General features: G+C 50.5%; 1 protein-coding gene across 3 annotated transcripts in view; it reads right to left on the reverse strand.

Annotated features, from left to right (window-relative positions):
* Positions 1-23,182, reverse strand: part of ERG (ETS transcription factor ERG) — a 99,352-nt gene that overhangs the window by 31,819 nt on the left and 44,351 nt on the right. For all 3 annotated transcript variants that reach the window (XM_090271753.1, XM_090271757.1, XM_090271751.1), the window contains exons 2-3: positions 19,177-19,394; positions 5,866-6,017 (exon numbers count right to left, since the gene is read on the reverse strand). In XM_090271753.1, the coding sequence (XP_090127879.1) occupies positions 5,866-6,017; positions 19,177-19,394 (370 nt within the window). The remainder of the gene's footprint in view (positions 1-5,865; positions 6,018-19,176; positions 19,395-23,182) is intronic.

A 23,182-nucleotide genomic window follows, 5' to 3' on the forward strand; every position in this document is an offset into this window, starting at 1 on the left:
TGGAACTCTTCATCACACACTCCCCTGTCATGAGCTGCTTTGTGTTGACGGGTCTTATCTCCTTCTGACAGCTTTGGGTCATTTCCTCTGTTACGAGCATGAATGACAAGTACTCAGGGAACATTACATGATTGAGTGGCCGTTCCCCAGCGTGGAGGGTCTGAGGAAGACAAAGTATGAGTAGTTTCAGCCATGTGTGTTTGGGGACCAAAAAGAAGGGGCTTTAAGTTGCATAAAAGCTTTTATTCATGGTGACTGGGACACAGCACGTGCTCAGTGAATGAATGAATGAATGAAGGAAGGAAGGAAGGAAGGAAGGAAGGAAACCAGTAAGGAGCTGAATGCGGCAACTCTATCTCCAGGATTTCCAACCGCCACGGGTGCTTGTGCTCGAGGTGGATGTTCAGAAAATAAAAGTAGAATCTTTGAAAAACCCAAAGCTTTAACAGAGAAAAAGAAAAACCTTTCAAAACAATGTCAGCTGCTAAAAGCAGAGGCCCGATTGCATTTTGGTCAGCATTTTGCAACTTCTGAGAAGAGAGGACTGTGCCTTCCTCTTTGCTCTCTCTCTTGGCTGGCATCTCTCTGAGGGCACCGTCAATACCTACAAAGTACCAATGACCGCCAGAGACACACCTGGCACGTGGAGGGTGGCATCCCTGCTGGCAGGTGCTTCGTGAGGCAGGAAACTTACGTTCCTTAGAACATACGGGTTCTGTGATGTAAGATGAGGACCCGCTGTTTCTAAACACTGATCTATGCTCCCAGCCGTGGGCGAGGCAGAATCGGAAACACCTGGAGGTCAGATGCCAGCCTCGTACCCAGTCGTCCTGGCTGTTGCTAAGAGCACAGCACAATGCCTTCGGGCCTGGGAGGGTGTGCTTCAACCAATCTGTCCAAATGGAGCTCAGCGCCAACACCGTAGAGGTGCTTCCTCAGCTCTCACGCTGCGTTTAGTGACTTCACCGGTCCCGGGTGTTCCTGTGAGCGCCCTGACACATGGCCTTCACCAAATAGAGTGCGCCAACCAATGACAAGCCCCCAAAACACATCTTAAGGGAGAAGCTTTAGGAAAACAAAGTTCCCTCCTACCAAATGGCCGACTCTCCTTCTTTGTTTGTATGTTTCTTTGTTTTGGAATGTGAATGGTGCCATATCATACCCTTATTAAGAATAATTAATATATATTAAGTAGAATTTATTTAGTGTCTTCTTTCTAGATTAGAGCTTCTCACACCTTACTACACGTGGAAACCACCAAAGAGTGTGTCAACAGTGTAGAATCCTCCCACTCACACCTGGGTGCAGACAATCTGGGGATGTGCATGTGTAAATCCTAAGTCTCCCAGGTATTCCTGGTGGCAACAGTTCTGATCGTACTGGAGAAACATTTCCTAGTCAGGCTCCACATTAAGCAGAGCCAACAAAGAGCCACTTAACTAGGTCACATGTCTCGGGTCCCTCTGATGAAGGCTGATGTCACTGAGTGGCACTGAGGTACAACTGCATAAGAAAGAGCCAACCCTATGAGATGCAGACCTAGACATACAGATATGCACACCAGAGAGACGACAGACAGATGGTAAAGACGGAACAGATGATAGATGACAGGTATATGGTATCGATAGAGACATAGATAGTATAGCTAGGTAGACAAATAGATAGACAGATGAAAAGTACAGACATGATTTGTTGCCCAACTAGTACGCTTTGAGAGGCATAGGCACATCCGAAAAATTTGCCAAGAGAATACGCATAAGCCAGGGCTTCCCAGAATGCCTGGTGCCCCTGCCAATAAGTGCTTTTCTCATGAGTTCCTTGTAATCTTAGTATAACAAATCAAGGAACACATTTTTCTCCAGACTCAGAATTAATAGCTGGGCTATCTTCCCCACATTGCTTTTATTTTATCCAATGGGACACTAAGTCATGATGAGTCCTCTTTGCTGATACCTTGGAGCCAAATAACACCCACTTTTTGCAAATGTGCAAGACTTAAAAGTTTGCATTTATACACGAATAAAAACCTCACTCCTGGTTTCAATGCTTCTGTTCTTCAGCCCATGATCCCCTATTCATGTACATCTTCAATGGACTCTGCCTTGCTCTTTTGTATTTGTGTGAACTTTCTTAAATCCATTCTGCAATAAGGAGGCAGAGTACATATATTAAATGAAGGAACATGTATTTATTCATGAAGGATATTTTGAGTTTCTTTATGGTTCTTGAGCTAAAGATAGGATCAACACGAGGGGCTTTGAAATGTGAGGAGTCCAAGTTCAAGAGCCCCACCTGAACACAGACAATACCCCGGGTCCTGCCTTCTTGCCTCTCACTCTAACCACCGATTCTCTGGCCAGTGTGTATCAGAACCATTTTTAGGTCCATAGGTAGTTGAGTGATGATACACATACTTAGAAATAATAACTTGTCCAACTATCTTTCTGATGGGCACTCCTGAGTGTTAAGGCATCGAACTAGTAGGAACTATATGCCCCATTCGGAACCAGGTCTGGAGAATTCAATCTCTGTATACAGAGCACTCTGTGCCCCAACTGTGCCCGAGGGAGGCCTGGGTCCTGGGGTGAGGGCGCCGGTGCAGGTGCAGCAGCTGACAGAGCTGCCCCAGGTCCTGCAGCCTCGTGGACATGCTGGGGAATGATCCGGATTGTGGGTGCACACATGTTCATCTGTGTGCCTGTGAACGAGCACACATACATGAAGCTTGACCAATAACTGAAAGACACACCTTGCAAAACCAGCCACAATTAACTCTTACAAACACCAGTAACTGAATAACTGCCTGCATTTGTGTGAAGCAATCCCAAAGCAGGAGCAGCTGAAAGAGGGCTTTCTTCAGGAGCTGAAACCAGCCTTTACACAAACACTGACTATGAGCCAATCCGTGCGCCCAGCCCTCCATCCACGCAACAGGCACCGAATGAACATCTACCACGGATCAAAACTGGTGGAGGCTCTGACTTGGCTGAACTGGCTCTTTGCCACTTCCCATGTGAATCTCTCTCCTGTTTTCTAAACATTTTACTTCACATAGAAAGCCTCAAGCCTGGCCCTATTGGAAAGGATATTGATGACATCAATGCATACTGATGGTGTGACCGGATTATGACTTCATCGGTCAAAGGATGTCAGTGACAGCAGGCACTGCCTGTGGGTCTGTGATTCCGTGAGGAACCAAGACAAGAATTTTCAATGCAGGCCTTTTGGCAGACTGATATTCCCTCATCTTGGAAAACTAAAGTCTTTGCTTTGTCTAAATTGAAGAAATTACATAACTCTTAAGGGGGATTGTAGGGAACCGCTCCTTGTGGTTTAGGGAATTGTAGCCCCGGCCTGAGCATGACTGCCGCCGGCATTCTGGCTGTGCTTGTCTTTAAGTCTCAACATAGGCTGCGCGGGAGACATAACCAAAAGCCACTCAGAGGGTCCCCATGGGAACTGGATTCAAAGAATGCTTATTATGCTTTAGAACTTGCTCTGCTTATCTTTTAATATAACATAAGCAATGTCTAGATAGGAATGTATGAAACCTTGCACCTAATGCCAGTGTGGCGTCAAGATGTTTAATAGACCCTGACACAGACTGGTCGCTGTGCCCCTGTATTCATACATGTAATCTGTTACTGTCAACTGTAATCCTAACACCTCCAAGCTATTGATGATTCATGAATCTTGACCTTGTATCTCTCATGTGTAGCTTTCTCAATAAAAGGCACGAGGGAAGAAGGTCTAATCGCTGTTCTCCATTAAAGAGAGCAGTCTCCTTACTTCCCCCAGGCATAACAAAGCGTCCTGGGTAAAAGTTTGTTCTGCCGTGGTCTGCTGGACAGAGCGACTTCCACCCAAGCCGAGGGTGTGGGAGGCACCTCCGCCATAGGGGATGGCAAAGGTTAAGACGGCCTTGGGTGGGAGATTTTTGGGTTTCTACCTCATCCTGTTTATATCCAGCCAGTGTCCCTCCCATGTGTCCCCAAGCACATCCCTGATCTCAAGCCTTTTTGAGATGGCACCCGTCCAGGATGGGCATTTCATTTCTATGTTTCCCCCGTTCAAAAGGAAATGCCTCCTGTTCTAAGCACAATGACAAGTGACACATCTTGGGTATGTATCTCAGTTGCCATGATCAAACCAAATACATAGCTTCTGTATAAATGTCAACTGTTTCCATGAACATCAAAGCCAGTTTTGTCCCTCTCATAAGGCACACATGAGACGTTACCTCCGCGGTATCCTACAGAAGCATTACAAAGTGCGTCAAGGTCAGGGTTGGCTGCAAAGGCTAATCTTTTTCATACCCAACTGTACCAAATCAGCTTCACATGGTTTTCTGGAAGCCACACCGTCCCAAACCTGCAGAGAAACCCAGCCTAAGAATCCGAGTCAGGTGCTTTGCCAAGGACTTTGCCCTCCCAGCTCTCCTGTTTGGAAGGTGACAGAATCCCACTGGACGTGAGCTTATGCAGAATAAGGGATAGGAGTCATACCATGGAGAGGATTTGAACCTGCTTGCCATCTAGTCCCCTGGGTGAAAGGACGGTCCGGGTCACACACACTTCACCCATGCATACCTTTTATGACCACGGCCACGAGGAATGACCTGTGCATGCAGCCCAGCGGTGAGGCTTCATTCCCTCATTCCTCCCTTAGATAACACTCACTGAGCACCTCCTACCTGCTAGGCACTACACTTAACCGCGTAGGTAGGGCCATTCTGGGGCTCACACTCTATGGAGGTAGGAAGATAATAAGCAAATGTTCACATGAATGTACACTATATTGACAGGTGGGAATGAATGCAATAAAAAAAAAAATAGGGGGATGGTCAGGAAGGACCTCCCTCAAGAGGTGTTTGCACGGGGCCCGGTGAAGGATGGGACTATCTGGAATCAAGCCTTTCAGGCTGAGCTCACAGCAAGGTCAAGCCCTGAGAGGCAGAAGGGCAGGGTGACCAGATGGCTGGAATGAGTAACGGGAAGGGCCCACAGAGGCTACTCTCAGAAGCTGCGATTTAATTCACTTAATCTATCTAAAGAGACAGAACGAAGGACTCTGACATGTCTGTTCAAATTCTGACTTGGCCTCTCATTAGCTGTTTGCCCCTGGAAAAGGTAGTGGACCCCTCGGAGCTCCCTTTCCCTCCTGGGAGCACCGCGATGAGAACACCTACATCCCAGGACCCCGTAAGACGATGTCTCCAAATCACTTACTGAAACACCCAATACAGAACCAGGCTCGGCGAGTAGTGACTATTGAGGCCGGCGTCACGGCATGTTTAGTTTTACCCTATACGTTTCCTTCCAGGGGCTTTAAGTCCTTCTTCTTATTACCTTGAGTTCTGCTAAATAAATGTGTGCCTGCTATTTTCCTCAAACTCAGAGTCACTGCTCTGGGCTGGGTGTAGAATTAATTCTGAGGTGAACAACGGCTCTCGTTCTCGGAATCTGCGTTAGAGGCCAGTGACGGCTGAAATTTCAGATTCTAGGAACAAGCAGTGGACTGTCCCCAACTTGTTATTTTCCCAGATAAGAAAAATTTTTTAGAAAAAACCAACAAGGCTATCATCTATTCTGAGTAGCATTTCATAAATGAAAAGCTATTTAACACCAAATATTCTCAGAGAAAGGGTAATTCCTGCCTCTAGGTCACTTTTCACGGACATTCTCTCTCTCTCTCGTGTGCACACTTGCAGACATGTACACACGCGTGCACACGTGTGCACATCTCACCACGTGTGGACCCACTCCCGCTGGCTTCCATGTGCAATCACTGCCCGAGACCACGGAGGGTGACGGAAGCCACAGGCAGGAAGAGACCATTCTGCGACACCTCAGGCCGGCATCTGACCTGCGGGGACGATGACTCTGCGCTCGTTCGTGGTCATGTTCGGGGGCGGCATGTGCTTCTCCTCCATGTAGCTGCCGTAGCTCATCCCGACCGTGTCCGGGCTGCCCACCATCTTCCCGCCTTTGGCCACGCTGCACTCATCGGGGGAGTTTCTGGTGGAGAGAAACAGAAATTCCCATTACTGTGGCCACTGGGAAACATGCCTCCCTGGTCTTGTTGTGACTCGGAGAGAAGCAAGGGAGGTGGAAGGGAGGTGAGGAGGAGGGGGTGGAGGGAGGAGGAGAGGGGGGCAGGAGGAGGCGTGTGCGGGGCCTGTGAGGGACGGGAAGGGAAGTCCACAGGTGGACGTCCTCGCCCCCAACGGGGTGGCATCTGGAGATGGGGCTCTTTGGAGATCAGCTTAGATGAAGTTGTGAGGGTGAGGTCAACATGCCGGATTCCTGTGACTTTACCAGATGAGCAGGAGACGAGAGAGCTCTCTCCAGCCACCACGTGAGGACACATGGCCCCTGCTCCCCGAGGAGAGGGCTCTGGCCAGACAGCACCCCAACCAGCACCTTGAACTTGGACCCAGCCTCCAGAGCTGTGAGAAACAGACGCCTGCGGGCTGAGCCCCTCGGTCTATGGTGTTTTGTCACTGGCCGCCTGAGCTGACTCTGAGAGGGGCCAGGCTCGGTCCCAGCACAGAGCAGGCACGCGGGGAGCAAAGCTGCCACCTGGCTCCTCCCGAAACTGTCCTACCAAAACTCCATCTGTGACAACCGACTGGAAACACGTGCAGAAAACAGGGAACTGCCGTTTGTCCCCACGGCGTGACAGTCAACAGGACACGCACACAGATGCTGGGAGGTGGCCCCCGGTGTGCTCAACAAGGCGTGTCCTGCAGTGACAGTCCTCTTTTTCAGAACCTCAGAGCAAAGGCCTTGGGTGGAATTCCAAATTCTAATCTCGAGGCAGTCTTTCGTTAGGGGACTTGGAGACTCACGAGGTCCCAAGCTCGGGTGCCAGCAGGCAGGCAGGGGTCGGGGGGGCGGGGGGAGTCTGGTGCCCTGGGAGGCAGCCAAGGGAGCACCCCAGCAGTCCTCCGGCGCCCTGGGCTGGGGTGTGCAGAGCACCGTGCGGGTGCAGGAAGGACTGAGCCGCTGGGCCCCTGGGGAACGGTTAACAGGCCTGCTGTTAATACGCCCGTCACAGCCATTAGGAGAAAGACAAGCCTGCCTTTCTGGAAAAAGAAAAAAGGGAATTTTTTCTTTTTTTGGAAAAGTTTTTTTGAGATAGGGACGTTATAGGACGCGGTAAAATCCTATCTAATAAGGAAACTCCCAACAGAAAACCCAGCTTAACCAAGAAACAGAAAAATACATGAAAACCTCAGACGGCGAACCCAGGGTGACCGGGGCAGCGGAGCCTTGATTAGGGTTATGTCTTCTGAGGTGGATTTCTAGATATTGTCTCTCATGCTCCACCTACATGTGATTTTTCATTTTCTTGGGAATCATGACTCATGCGTGGGATTTTAGATTTCCATCCAAATGTAAAGGCCTGGGGGTAGTGGACTTCCTCCCCACTTTGTGGGAGCTCCGCAGCCCCCTTGCGGAAGCACGGAACGAGAGCCCTGGCATCACCTGACCTTCAAGTCTGAGAAGGTCACGGCCGTCCAAGGCGGGAGGACACTGTAGGTGGCCCAGGGCTGAGGCACAAGGAAGGCCATTCCAGACCGGAAGGCCACAGCGGGGTGTGGGCAGGAAGCGCGGCCTGGGCCTGCACAGCTCTGGAGGGGATTCACGCAGCAGCTGGAACTTTAAAAACACAGGTTTGCTCTGCGCATCACGCGTCCGTCTGTCCGGTGCTGACCGTGGGGGAGGAGCAGTTAACGTCTGCGGATGGAGGTTACAGCCGGGGCCGCCCAGGAGCTGGACGGCCGGCCTGGAAACACACCACCCTGCTCCAGGGCATCCTCACAGCTGTACCAACATGAAGGAAATTTAAAAATAATAACCATCTGCGTTCCCATGGTGCCGATCCTCCACCTTTCCAACGCTGCCTACACAGGCAGTATTTCCTCTTGATGCGATTTTTCCTGGCTCCCAACATTTATCTCTAAAAGACCCATCCTGGTATCAAAACACGGAGTGTCTTCACTTGAGCCTTCGTTTCCTAGCCCTTCGGAAAATTCCGTCCGTTGAGTGGAGTGTATGTTTGGGTCTATTTGCCTCCAGGAGAGAAGTTACCAGGGCAGAGAGTTAAGGGGATTTGGGTCTTCAGGAAACAGACGAGGTGTGATTCATGACGAGCGTAGCTCAGGTAAGAGCTCTCAAGGTCCCGCAGGGTGAGCACTGCTCAGATTTGCTCACTGGCTCATCCGTTTGGACTACTTTTATTAAGTGCCTGATGTATAACGGGCCCTCGACGTCCTTTCTTCTCCAGCAAGACAGTAACTATCGCAAAAGCTAAAGGTCAAAGAGGTGAAGATAATTATAGAAATAGGGGGATTTGGGAACTGTGGACCCTTCGGACCAGTTCTCTCATTTTCTTAATTTTTAACAGCTTAATTTCCATTCCTGGGGACCAGTGCTTTAAGCGTGGATCACAACAGTTTTCCTGTGGTATGAAAACAGAACCCCCATCAAATTCAGAGATAGGAGGAGCCGTTCCAGTGCATTGCCAAGAGCTTTCCAAAACTGTGTCTAAGTAAGTGTTTAGAGTTGGAGCAATTTTAGTGAAGCCCCCTTGTTTTCATGTTATAACCACAAGTCCTAATACATCTCATGAAGCATCCCCCTCCCAGCTTTCATTATAAAATCAGACCCGAATGTCAAAAGTCACACCTTCAGGACGATGAAAAACATCACCTTTTTCCCACCGCATTTTGTTGTAGCTTCTGAGGAAGACAGAATGGGACTATGGTTTTTGATCATTTCAAATAGTTTTTGTAATAAATCTAAGGGAACACCAACCCTGGAGCGGGGGAGAGGGTCACCCTTTGGTCTGCGTGCTGGGTTCCAAGTAGGTAGTCGGTCAACAAACATCTGTTACGGGGGCCAGAAGGGTTCTATTCCCACTTCTCGGTCATCTCCCCTTGTTTTTACTCTTGGAAATCTCAACAGCAACAGAGTGGCATCTCTGTGCAGGCCCTGTTCTGGGAGCTTATCGGTGACCAGTTCCCACGAGAACCCAGTGCGACAGGTGGAAGACACAACCAGAATGTGTTTAAAAAAGACTAAGAACCAGAGGCAGTTCCTGGAGAAGACATTTTTTTTTTCCTCAGGAACATCTATTAGGTACCTGCTGTAAGAAAATGAAACCTTAACAGGATTCAGAGAACAGCAAGTATGTATTTTAAAGTCTCACCGTAAATACACTCTCGGCCCTTTGCCCAGGAGTGGTCAGAAGAGATGCAGAGCTGTGGAAGCTGCCTCCTTGCCACGGGCACTGGGCTGCACTGTCACGGTGCACCCTGAGGTGTACAAGTCATCGGGGAACTTCCCACAGACAGCGTGGGGTCCCACCTGCGCGGAGCCCTGCCGAGCAGGCAGGATCGTGGTTCCGTACCCTAACACCATAAGGATTTGGACGGTCAATGCGTGGCTTTTGAAATGCACACAGGCAGACCAGAGCATCCCTTTAAGTACTGGGTTCTTAGCATTCCTACAGGTGTTCTCTGCAGTGTCTGTGAAAACCCTAAAGCCATTCGTCAGATGCTTGCTAAAAGGATAATCGTTTGGCAAATATGAAATGTCTCTGTCTTACGGTTTGGGGCATAACTTTCTTTATTGCCAATAAGCATCATTCCTGATATTTCTCTCAGACTCTTTTAAGAGCATACGAAAGCTATTCTATACAAATCAAAGCTGCCACGAGCTATCACCTCACACCTGTCAGGACAGCTATCATAACGGAACAAATGACAGCAAGCGATGGCAAGGAGGCAGAGACACTGGAGTCCCTGCGGCACTGTTGGCGGGGATGGGGAACAGTCCAGCGCAATGAAAACAGCCCATAATAAGCTGTAAAAAACGGGTCATCACATGACCCAGCAGTCCCACTTACGCATGTTTATCCAAAAGGACTGAAGTCGGGATCTCTAGGAGAGCTCTTTGTTCATTACAGTACTGTTCGCAGGAGTCATGATGTGGACACAGCCCACAGGTCCGTTGATGGGTGAATGGATCAGGAAAGTGGGAATATTATCCTACCTCGAAAGAAGGAAATTCTACAACACATGACGACACGGGTGAACCCTGAGCACGGTGCCAAGTGAAATGAGCCAGTCACAGAAAGACGCATGCTATGGGAGCCCACTTACAGGAGCTACCTAAAATAGCCAAATTCAGAGGATCGAACTGTGAAATGGTGGTTGGGGGGCATGGCGGGGAGAGACAAATCGGGGAGGTTGGGGACAAAGCAAGGTGCTCCCAGCACGCAGTGCTCAGCTGCGCCAGCTACGGACCTCGGGGGACAGTTAGTCCTCATCCAGCTCTCCGTACGTGCTGTTTCTTGCTTCTGAAAAGAGCTGGCCAACCAGGGAGGTGAGTGCAGAAACAGAAAATAAAATAAAATAAATGAATGATCTAAAACATGAAAAGATCTTGAGAGGTGGCAGGCTATATAGTCCAGTGTCCTATATAATCCTCTGATTTCTAGGTTTTAAAGTCAAATTTGCCTCTGAGAGCACCTGACGTCCTGGGGGAAAACACATATTCACAGATCTTATTTGGCTGGTCTTCTATCCGGGATTGGACTCATGCTAGGGATGGCTCCAAACTCTTTTGTCATGATCGATGTTGTAATAAATGTGTGGTGAAGCATTTAAAATGCTGCCTCGCCCACGATGAATGCTATGGGTTAGCTACTATTACTCTTTTCATCAACATCAACACCTGTAGCAGGGACACAGGACAGTCCCCAGGTCACTGGGGTCCTGAGTCCAAATCCTTGACCACCCCCTGCGAGGACCCCACCTGGTAATTCCGTGTGAGTCGTCTCTTTCACAGATATGAAACTGACCCTCATCAACTGGGTGCAGCCTTCCTGATGGGGTATTTTCAATGAATGGCCTGGGCGGGCCCTGAAGACAGTCTTGGAGAAGGTGCAGAAGTGACTCAACAGGGCCACCGCCTGCAGACAAAGGCAGAGCCTTCCGGGAGACGCCACGTTTATTTGGATAGACAGACCAGGACAGAAGCTGGACCCTTTGGGAAGTAGTCAGCCTAATGCTTTAAGATTGAGTGGACCACAGCCCAAGACAAAAGCTCCCTTTAGTTGTTTCCATACATAATGCCTTTCTTTTTCTTTTTTTGAAAAGGAGTAATGTGCCTGTAAAAATGTACCGAGAAACTAAAATTACGGCTTTGATTTTTGAAAAGCAAAATAAACTTGGCCTCTAACATTGGTTTTTCTCACATCAGAGTCTGCTTAGAGAAGGGCATATTCCGCCACGGAACGCGCCCACGGGGACATGACACAGACGTGGCCGTCGGCTTGACAGGGATGGAGCCTTGGCCCTGCACTGTCGTCTGTGCCGAGTGTGAATGGACCTCATTTATCCAAGAACGTCACAGAAGGCAGCCCCCAGCAACAGCCATGAGCTCACTAGCCACAGTAAGCCTGTGATACACCCTCCGCTGAGAACAGCTAGCACACGCGCTCCGGCCTTCCAGAAAGTCCAAGGGGAGTCAATATCGAATTTAGGAAATCGATATAACTCCTTCTAGTGGGTAGAGGCACACCTGCAAATCCTCTAGAAAATCTACCCATCCTTCAAGACCCATCCTCCTTCCTGTTTCTGAAGGCCTCTTGCACTTGGAGACAGCCTTCCACTCCACGCCTTGGTTCCCATCACACACTCGGGGGGCGGGGGGGAGGGGGGGATTCCCGAGCTTTACTTCGACAGCGATCTTTCCCAAACACATACCTCTGCTGTCCGTGTGCAGCCTGGCCCTTCCTGGACCTGCGGCACCTCTGGATAAATCCTCCTTCCCAAGGATGCTCCTCCGCCATCCGGCGCTGGCCCTTCTCAATTCATTTCTCATTTTAACAAATATTTACAGAGACAGTCTCTGTGCCAGGCACTGTCCCAGGGGTTGGGGATACATGAGGGTCCCTATTGTCGTCGGGCGCATGGTTGCGTAGCTAAAGCCCCTCTCCCTGACTCCCCATACTCTGCCCCCCAAACGCCCCAATCCACATCACCCCCTGCCACTACCCGGACTCATAGGCAGGCGAGCTCCTGCTGACTCCCATGCAGCCTCCAGCTCCTCACTGTTTATTAGAATGTCACTGTCTTCGCAAATATTCATTAGTTTATTAGGTGATTTCATGGGATGAAGCTACGGGGGTGGGGGGGGGGAGAATACAAAGGTTTTCTTTGGCACCTCTACTCAACAGGCCCCGGGGGGGTCAGTTCCACAAGCGGGGCCCCCCGGGAGGCAGGCCAGCAAGCCCTCCAGGCCCATCTGAGACCTCAACACACAGCATCCCCTTCGCACGTGGTTTTCTTCCTGAGAACCCTGAAAGCCCGCGCTTGGCTCTAATCAGCTGAACACACTCCTAATCAAGTTTTATGGCGTGGATGGAGGTAAGTCACCACAAAAGGTATTTTTAGGGCCCGAGACAAGGAGGGGATTGTCTGCAGAGCTCTGGGGTAATTGGTGGGTCTGTTTTATTTCTGAATCAGAGGTGATGGAAAAGCTGCTTCAGGCTCCATGGCCCAAGCCGTGGGTGGAGCTCGGCAGTGATTCATGTGGAACTCGAGGCTCGGGCTGAAACCGAAACTGTAGCCGTCTGTGTTCACAGCTGAGTGTTACTTTTGCCTTTACTAAATATTCTCCCTTACACCTGGGGTTTCGGTCTCTTCCCACCAGCCCTGCTCCCTCCCCGCTTCTCCAAAGCAGCTGAAGACTAAATTAATTAAGAAGTCACCACCAACGCACCGACAGTGAGTTCTTTGTCCCTAAGAGGGACTGAACGTTTCCCTGGGAGAGTCTCGCTATTTAAGTATATATTTATAAATTTCACAGCTGAAAATGGATATTAGCAAGACCATCTGACATGTAGACCTTGAATGCATCCTTTTGGGCTTCATCATTTGGAAATAAAATGTCCTGCAGAATAAAGTCTCTACAAATAGTGACATGACATCTTTTTGGCTTTGTGAGGTTTTGTGTTCTTTGTTTTTGGTCAAAATACTTTCATTTATCAGGGAGAAAAGACATGAAGGTGCTTCAGGTTTTTATTTTGATAACAGGCTATGTAACTTCTGGTTAACCAAATAATTTCCCTTTTGAGACAAAAAAAAAGCCAAAGCAGCCCCCCACTGCCCGCCCTCAGTGCCCACAGTGTGACCTTATGGGATTTGCGGGCATCCCAAGGAAGCAGCAGCCCCTGGGCTCTCTTCTCCTACAAAACGACGCCTGCCATTTCACGTCCAGAGAGACAGCCAAGACAGACGGACGGGGAGCCTCTGCCTCCCTTCCTCACTGCTCCCTGAGTGAGGCTCTCCCCACCCACGTCTCAGCTCTGCAGCCCAGCGGGCTGAGATCTCGACAGACACAAGGCCCCTTACACAGCGGACACGCTAGCTCCCTGGCCTCACCAGCACAGTTTGGAAAAACCACTCATCTGCACGCTGCCAGCACCACCACCCACAGCTTGGACGGTGGCTGAGCTTCACTAGGAAGCTGTTCATGCCAATCCGATTCAGAACCCCAAGGCGGAAAGGAGCCAATACGACCAGGGTTGTGCATTTCCCTGTCCCAGAGTAATACCCAGAGTCTTATAGAAAATGTAGGAAACATACACGTGAAGTCCAATCTCAGTGAGTCAAAGCAGAAAGGCATGGAGGGAGACCGGTCCCGGAGTCACACATAAAACGAGGGACTCTGCTAGAAGACCTTCAGCCAAGATCCCGTCCTGCATGTGGTAGTGGGCGAAGCCCCTCTTCCAACACAGCGACAGAGGGTAACTGAACAGCTGTCATCCTAAAGTGGAGGATTTTTTAAAAAATTTCAGCCCAACAAGTATTTGATGAGACACTGGTGTGCTCAGACCGCAGGTTTCTTCTTCACACTTAACTGTTTTCAGGAGGTGGTTTTGTTTGGAGATACTTCATGGAGATAACGCAAGGGGAGAGCAGATACATCAACGTACTGTAACAGAACGACATGTGCTTTCAGAACTAAATCTTTTCTTCAATTTTTAAAAAAAATTTTATTTGTTTATTTCTTTATTTTTAGAGAGAGAGGAAAAGAGAAAGAGGGGGAGAGAAACATCACTGTGTGGTTGTCTCTCACTCACGCCCCCAACTGGGGACATGACGTGCAACCTAGTCATGTGCCCTGACTGGGAATCGAACCAGCGACACTCGGCTCGCAGGCCGCCACTCAGTCCACTGAGCCACACCTGCCAGGACTTCAGAACTAAATCTTTACGTGTGTAATATACACGAGGAATCTGGTGTTTGGATTTAATGCCTCTCAGAAGATAAGTCGTAGAAGGTAGCGCTCGTCCGTCACCTGCAGCAAACTGCTGCTGTCCCCGACAACACGGAGAAGATGTCCAGCTTTAGGGGGAGCCCCAAGGGAGCGAGGAGGAGCAGAGGCCTGCGGTCAAATGTCCTACAACAGGTGGACTTGATCAAGGCACCAAAACTTTTGAAAACTCAATGGTCTTCATCTGTAAAATGGCCATCAGGTCGATTTATGAGGAAATAGGATGCTACATGGTATATAATAAATCACGATGTGTTGCAGAAATAATGTGTAAGATTACCCCTCACAGATTCTTCCTTTTCTGCCCAGGTGCTGGGAGGTGAACCTTCCCCCCAGCTATGGCAGGGCCCTCTGTCCTTGAACTTGTCGTGGGATCTCACATAACTGTTTTCACCTTTGCTGGGCCATGAGCTTCTCTTAACCCAGCCACTAACCCAGTATGTGATGCAGAGGAGACACCGAACACATGCCCATTTGGCACAGGGTTTCTCAACTTGGACTTGGACGTTACTGACATTTGAAGCCAGACCATTTCTTCCGAGGGGAGACACTGTCCTGTGTCTAAGATGTTGAGCACTGTCCCTGGTTTCCACCCACTAGATGCCACGAACCTCCCCCTTCCCCAGTTGAGACAATAAAAATGTCTGCAGACATGCCAAATGTCCCCTGGAGGCACAATCCCAGAACAGAGAACCACGGGTTTAATGAATTCGTGACCTCAGGCAAGCACACACTTTTTTTTCATGTTTATTAGAGCTAAGTACATGCCCCCAGGGTCCGACCCATGCTCAGAGGGGGGACCTGGGCGCCCGCCTCAGAGGGGTGCCCAGTGGTGGTCTGTCCGCACCTCATTTGCAGCGTAGCCCCCAAACCTGGGTCTCATCCTGGCTCCCCTCTTCGTCATTCCAGAGGTCCAACCCATCAGCAAGCCACAGGGTCCTACCTTTAAAATACGCCCACAATGGCTCTGGCTGGGTAGCTCAGTGGGTTAGAGCGTCGTCCCAATACACCAAGTCTGCAGGTTCAAGCCCCAGTCAGGGCACATAAAGAATCAGCAATGAGTGCATCAATAAGTGGAATAACAAATCAATGGCTATTTCTCTCTGTCTCTGTCTCTCTCACCAATAAATTTAAAAAATGTTTTGATACCCAGAATGAGGTCACCTCTCCCCACCACTCCATCACTGGGGCCTGTAGCAGACTCGACTTCGGTGCAGGAGCCAGGGAGACCCTGCTAAGTCTGAGTAACGTCACGCTCCCTCAATGTTCTCCTAGCTCACTCAGACTGAAGGGCACACCCCCTTGGCGGCCCCACGCTGTCCCCACTGATGAATTTTCAGTGCTCCCTGCCTCCTTACACCTCCTGGCAGCTGTTGGGGTTCGAAGAGCAGACATGGCCTCAGGACCCAGCTTTCAATACTGTACAAGGCCACCGCCTGAACGGGCCCACTGAGCCTCTGATCTGATGTATGACCCTCCTCTTCTATTCCCATCCCACCAGGCTGAGCCCCTTCTATTACCGGAACCTGGCCACCCCAGGGGACGCTGCTCTGAGGTCTGAAGGAAGGGCCCCACCCACTGCTGACCAGCAGAGGCCAAGAGCGCCGGGCACAGTCACTTTCCCGTGTCCACTTGGCTATGCCATCGCTCCCAGAGACTTAATCTGATGCTAATCGAGGTGTTGCTGTGGACCGCACCCATGATCCACAAATGCTCAGTACAGGAGATGGGCCTCAACGTGGGTGAGCCTGGTCTGCGCAGCGGAAGGTCTAAGGAGCCCATCTGAGACTTCCCTGAGGAAGGAGTTCCGCCCCGAGACTGCGGCACGTCCTCCTGCTGGGGTCTCCAGCCCGCTGGCATGCCCTGCAGACCTCAGACTTCACAACCTCCCACCACTGTGTGAGCTGACGCCTTAAAATAAACCTTTTCGTAATGATCGCCATCAGCGATGTTTCTCTGGAGAACCTCGATGGACAGACCCGGCCAGGCCCAGGGCTCAGGCCCACACACACTAAGCCCTGGGAAGGGCAGGCCAGACAGTGGGACTTCTCTCCGCGTGTCCTGCTCCTGTCTCCCCAGAATGCTGTCGGGGGAAGGAGAGGCTGGCCCTTGGTGACCAGCTGCCTTCTGTGTCACAGCTCAATTCCACAGAGCGTGGGAGGCTCCTGACGCGGGCATGGTCGCTCCCTCGCGACGTCACAGCGGGCCTGTTGTGTTCTGTTAGGGGGGCACTTGGACAGACCCTGATCAAAGGCAGGCAGAGTCAACTGAGTCTTCTCCACAGACAGGCCCTGCCAGCCCGGCAGCCGGACGAGGAGGACGAAGTGATTGCCGTCCCTTGGGATCCACCACCGAGACACACCACGGTTTGCTGCACAAGCCGGACGTGCTTTAAAGCATCCCGTGATGGGGGCATCCTGGGAAATCCCAGAACCCTGTGAGGGCCTGGGAGAGGAAAGTGTCCACGGTTTCCTTGCAAGGATGCTGTCCAGCTGCTCCAAAAACAATTTCATTTCCCAGGAACGAGACCTTTTGCTGAGCTCCCGTCTTGCACCAGCCTGAGAGAGGGCCACCAAAGACCCCTCCGGGTCTGGACTCGGGGACACAGAGGAAGCTGCCTGGGGGTCTGTGCCCTTCCTGAGGACCAAAGCTCCTCGGTTTGGCACAGGACTGCCCCAAACCCCTGTCCTGCTCCCTATGGTGACCCCTCGGGCAGGGAGGGTGGTCCCACGGGGCAGGCAGGCAGCAGGCATGAGCTACGGAAGGCGGGCACAGGCCCACATCAAAGGCAATGGTGGCTGCACTTGGCCTGCCAGACGGCGGGCTCCTACCCCGCCTCCTCCTCCTTTTAACTCGAGAACAGTGCGGTGAGGACGAGAGCAAGTTGTTCCTGCAGCACCGTCCCCGCCGAGTCTCCTCGCTGAGGCTGGCTTAGGCCAGACTCTGGAAAGGAGGCCGGGCCCGCTCGCTCTGCTAGCCGGCAGAAAGCCCTGCAGTGCCCTCGGCCCGCAGCGTGCCCCCCGCCCCCCGCCCATACACGCGCACCGCATACTGGCTTATTTTCTGCAGGTAGAAACTAGCGTTCGAAGAGGAAAGCTTTGGAAATGCGTCCTGCCCTCGTGTCCCCGCCATGACTCTCCCGGCGTGCATGGGACCAGTGGCGCCATCAAAACCCGATCCCATCCACGATCGCAGGAGGATCTCCACCGCGTCTCTTCGCCATGCTCTCAGTGACATTCTTTACAACATGGTTACACTCCGTCCTCCTAAGTCTCATAAACACAGCGTGGGGCACAAGCAGGTTTGCAGTTGTTCATGGAAAAATAACACGATAACTAATAAACTCTGTTTCCCGTACTCCCAACTGTAAAGCTCCTTTCACCCACACTGTATGTACATCTAGTTCATCGCTGGCAGAAATACACTATCGATGGACAGGACGGTCCTGTAAGATACTCACACGTAACAAATAATTACCTAGGACTCTGGGACCCTGGGACCTTTCAGAAGTCTGGGAATTAATCTCTTGATAGGGTCCAACACGGACCTGGCGTGGCTTGAGTTCCACAGCAGTTCCCATGCTGTGGGCATGTTTAACACCAGAGTGACATCCCAGTTTCACGAAGAAACTAGACACACAGAATAAGCTAACTTCTCAGAGGCCCGGGGAGTCATGGCATCTCCTGGCTCCCTCTTTGGCACGTCCGGCATCACTGAGTACATTCCCTCTAAACTACTGTGACTTGGCACCCTCATTGACCAACGCATTACGAGTTCACACAATGGTTTCCACCACTTACAAAAGTGTATTTAGCACTAAGATACATGCCAAAAAGGGCCTAATGCAGTTGTAACAGAGGGGGAAAGGCCCTGGGTTTGAATCCAAGTTCTGAGTCCCTTTAAGTGCCGATCTTGAATCAGCCAGGAAAAGCCTGAGCCTCAGTTTCTTCATCCATCGGATGGGGACAAGCGCCCCTCACCGGGCTGCTTGGAGGACATGCAGGGCATTGGGTGTGAAAGAGCTTTGTACACAGGGAGCGCTAGGAAGTGCGGGCTGTTCTTACGGCTTGGTGTCGGATCATGAAACATTTTTAAAAAAATCATCCTTTCTTTGTCCTGAGGTTTTATAGTCTTCTTCCTGAATATATATGGGGTCTGATTCCATAATTGAAACCAACTTCTCTTCTTGACACTACATCCGATGAAACGCTTTAGAGAGTCGAGGATCATTCTGCGTTTGATAATGCCTTGTATCCGACAGCCCTGAGAAGCTCAGGGTCACGGGCGCTATGAGAGCTCGGCTGTAAGTGCAAGTGAAGAGGAGCAGAGGCAGCGAGCGTTAAGAGAAGGGGACCAAGGAGGGCAGAGGGGTGGGTGGTGGGGGTAAAGGGCACATGACGGAGAAGCTCCGTGAGCTGCAGCCCACGGTGTGGACAGATGCGATGCTGCCTGGCCACTAGCTGACACTCTCCCTCCATAAAAACATATCACAGCATTATTTTCCAGACAATAAAAACCTCGGAGATGAATTCCGCCATATGCATTCATGCCCCCGCCCCCACCCCACACCGAGCCCTCATGCCTGGAAAATTGAATTGAGCGCCCCATCTTCAAAGAGAGTTCTTGGTGCATACACTACCAGTTTTACAACCTCTCTCCTCAGCGCAAAACCATGGGAGAACACATTTTCTCAACATCGGCCAATGTTATTGCTCAGCTGCCTTCCTCCCTGAAAGACGGTTTGGAGAAGCATGACTGATTTCCACTTGGCCTTGACAAGGAACAGGGAAACCAGGAGAACAAAAGTCAGCAGTCTCCTTACCTTGAGCCGTTCACCTGGTTAGGGTTACATTCCATCTTGATGGTGACCCTGGCTGGGGGTTGAGACAGCCAGTCCTGCTGGGGGACGCGTGGGCTCATCTTGGATGTCTGTCCATAGTCACTGGAGGAGGACGCGGTCATGTCCGTCTTTGCCAGGTGTGGCGTCCCGTAGGCACACTCAAACAACGACTGGTCCTCGCTCACAACTGATAATGCCTCCTAGATGCCCAAAGAAACACACAGTCAGGACACGCTGCAGGCTGCAGAGGCTCAAAACGCTGCTGACTTCCGAGTCATTTCTAACTGGGACCACATCGGACCTGGCTGTATGGCTACCTTTCAGAAGAAAAAGGTAGCCTGGTTTTCTTCCTGCCAGACCCCGGGAGCTGGAACTGTCCGGCCTGGGAACGCTTGTGTGCGGGTCTCCAAACAGCCCGGGGTTGAATGCAGCAGCGCAGAGAATACCCACTTTAATCTCAACTCAAGGAAGTTGACTTCCAAAGATCTTAGAAGACATCGAATTGCATGTGTCATTATTTGACAAATGCAGTCTATAACTCAAGCAGACAGGGTACAGGATGGCCGTGAAGATTAAAAAAAGAAAAGTGACGGCTCACACCTAAGCATCTGGCGCAACTGCCACATTCCCAGGAGACTTTAAGGAAGAGGCACTTCGAAGGAGAGCAAGCGGGAAACGGAGCACCAAAGGACAAGCACACAAAGACACGGATTTTTCCACTTCGTAGTTATTAGCTGCAATAGGCTTGCAAGTGGTGCTTTCATGATGGCGAACATCTGGATGATAAATGAACCGAAAAAAAAAAATAAAAAATAAAGCTGTGAATTATCCAGATGCCTTCAAATACCAGGATGTTTAAAATATCTGGATCACTGACTAACCCATTTTTTAATTTCCTTCCTTCCTATTGACATCTTTGCGTTTTTGCATGATTTGGTCAGAAGAAATAGGAATTTGTGGGTGGCGGATCATTCTCTCACGGTGTGAAGTCAAGCAAGTGGCTAACCTATGGCTGAGCTGGCAGTCTACCACCAGTTCAGCAGAGACCCATCTGACCTGGGAAGTCCAACTACGTTGATGATACACCGCTCAGCCACTGCACCGAGTAACCGGGAGACAAGCTGATATCCCTTTCTATCACACACACACACACAAAAACCCAGGTGGCAGCTCATTTTCAGTTCAGTCCATTGGAAAACTCAGGATTGCTCTCAGCCAGTGAGATGCACATGCTAGCTGGGTCCCACATTTTCTATGACTGGAAACTTTGGAGCCAGGGGAGACCGTGGAGACTGCCTCGTCCGAACTTCTCATCCCCACAGGAGGAAATCTGAGATCTGGAAAGATCCAGACCTTGACATGAGCTGCCCACGGCAACAGGGCACTGGTGGTGGAGCTGACCTGTGGTCCATCACCTGCGTCTCCCGCCCCACATCCCATGACGCCCTTCTCACGTGTCCCGGTTTGGGATGTGTGTTTACACCGCACTCCTTTCTTGCTCTTTGAGTCGGGATTTAAATAAAGAACGGCGCTCTGTTAGTAACAGAGCCTCACTACACAGGCTTTCTAAGACAGAGGCCTCCCTCTCTACCCAGAAATACTGGAATCTTTACAGAACATCTGCACTTTCACAAAGCCAACCCAGCGTGTGCTCTTCCCCTCTCTCCCCGACCTACCCAGGGACCAGCCTCTTTCACAGCTTCCCCCATACTTGGACTTCATGCTGGGGATCAGTGAGTAGGGAAGATGACAAAAAAAAAAAAAAAAAAAACAGAAGAAGAAGAAGCAGCAGCAACAGCTTAATGCACTGGCTCTCAGACTCACAGCCAGGTGCCCGTGCACGGATACCACCCACCACCTCTGACCCCCTAAAACCCCTGGAATCACAGCTGTGATATCTTGAGAAAGAGGAAGCAAAGGGTTGAAACAATAACACAAAACGTACAAATAGGCTGGGCCAGGCAGAGCGCCAGAATCAGGCACGAGAAAGGAAAAGAAGAAAGGTGTGTCAGGCACACAGCAGCATCTAAGACACTGACAGAGACAGGGGGACCGTGTGAGGCAGCGGCCCGGCTCGGGGTGCAGAAACGGGCAGGGTGATGTCGGGGCACCCGGACGGCAGAGCTCTCTCTTCTGGTCACAAATGGGGCAACTGACCTTAAGGAATCTACACTCACAGGGGCGGGTTTCAAAGTCACATTGGCACTGTGGGCTTGGGTGCGTGTGCTAAGTAATCAGGACAACAGAGATAGCTTCTTAAATAACCTTGGCAAAACAGACTCCCTTCCCACGGGCAGCACTGAGAGAATGGTTTTACACACTCAGAACAGGAACAGTGGCGGGGCTGACCCTTCTCCGGTCCAGCCCTGCGGACCCCACCAGGGCTCGGAGCAGAGCCACACACTGGGTAAGGTTGGCGTAGGCTCGCTGGCGAAGGGGAACACGGACAGGTGTGATTTATATCAGAAATTGGCTGGATAAGAAACAGGTTCACTTGAAAATTACAAACAAAAAAGTGGCTTTCACCACCAAAAGAGTAACCATGTTACAATATGAGTGTGTCCCCGAGAGAAATTAGGATGTTCTTGAAAACACATCTAATGACTACATAAACGTGGCGTGAGATTTTGAAAATGACCGAACTCTCAGAACTAAGACAAGGCTACGGCGTGTGCTCGGAGGGGGAGGAGTCTACTCCCACATCTGGCAAAGCATTATTTCAGCACATGGTTTTCGAAAGAGAGGAATCAAAGTTCATTGAGATCGATTCAGAAAAAAATACTTATGAAAGCTAGAGATAAGGGAGACACAGATCTTTTTCTTTGTCTCTTAAAGTTCTCCTCAAAGTCAATGTTGCATAAAAATGCGAACGGCGATATAATTCAGAATATCAAAAGTTGCTTTTGTTTGCTGGAGGAAAAAGAGCCTTAAAAAAATGAAGCTTCAGGATAAACATTCCAAAAAGAGTGAATCCCAGTCTACACCCTGGAAAGACAGACGGAGCAATCAAAGAGCTGCCCCAAAGTGATTCTAACTAAACCAAGACTGCCAGACCTTTGGATTTAAGTACAGGTCAGGAAAGGAAACAAACAAATACACAAAATGACACACACACACACACACAGTCATGCACGCGTGCGCATGTGCACATGCCAGTGTGGCACGTCTGGACAGCGGGCAGCAGCAGAAGCTGCAGGGGGCTTCTCAGAGACCGACTCCAACAAGGATGACTTGTAGGGGCCAAGAGCATCTCTTTGTTCACCCACTCGGGCATCGCCCTGTCACACACAGGCTTCGCTATCCCTTTGGGGGGGGGGGTCTGAATGACAAAAGCTCCGGCCCCACCCAGGAGCCCCAGGACTTCAAAGCTGGGAGAGGCTCTAGCCCAGTGGGATTAAAACCAGAATGAAGAGAGCTCTGAACACAGGCTCCTAACCAGGAACACATGAGGCCCTCGACTCCAGTGCTAGGAGGGACTTTTCCAGGCCTCGGTGGCCATGCCATCCCTGTCTCCCTACCTGCCGCCTGGCCTCCCGCCTCTCCAGCACCACCTCACCGACCTGCCTGTCTACCCGCCAGACTTAACATGAATAGGACAGCCTCCCGGGACGTTCGGCCGGCCACAGGACGTGGGGGCTGTTCTGGCTGCTTTATAACAGAGGATTCAGGAAAGTCAAAACCTGGCAGAAACGTGGCATAATAACTTACTATGCCTGCCTCTGTGTTACTATAAAAAGACCTGAACTTTAGATTGGTGTGTGCGAGTGTGTGTGTGTGTGTGTGGGGGGGGGGGGTGTTTCTTCTGCCGCTCCAGGAAAGTTGGGATATTCTGGTGTGGCAAGTGGCAGACGACCAATGACAGTTTTTATGACCTTAGGAGAAATGCATAAATTCTAAGCAAATTGCCCCAAACAAAAGGGCCCGCTGTGTTAGCACACAGTGTTTACAATTCCATTTGAATACTGAATACACCAAGAACACGTGAAAA

Source organism: Furipterus horrens, unplaced genomic scaffold (genome assembly GCF_987537825.1).
Source record: "Furipterus horrens unplaced genomic scaffold, mFurHor1.1.pri manual_scaffold_1, whole genome shotgun sequence".
Classification (NCBI taxonomy): Eukaryota; Metazoa; Chordata; class Mammalia; order Chiroptera; family Furipteridae; genus Furipterus; species Furipterus horrens.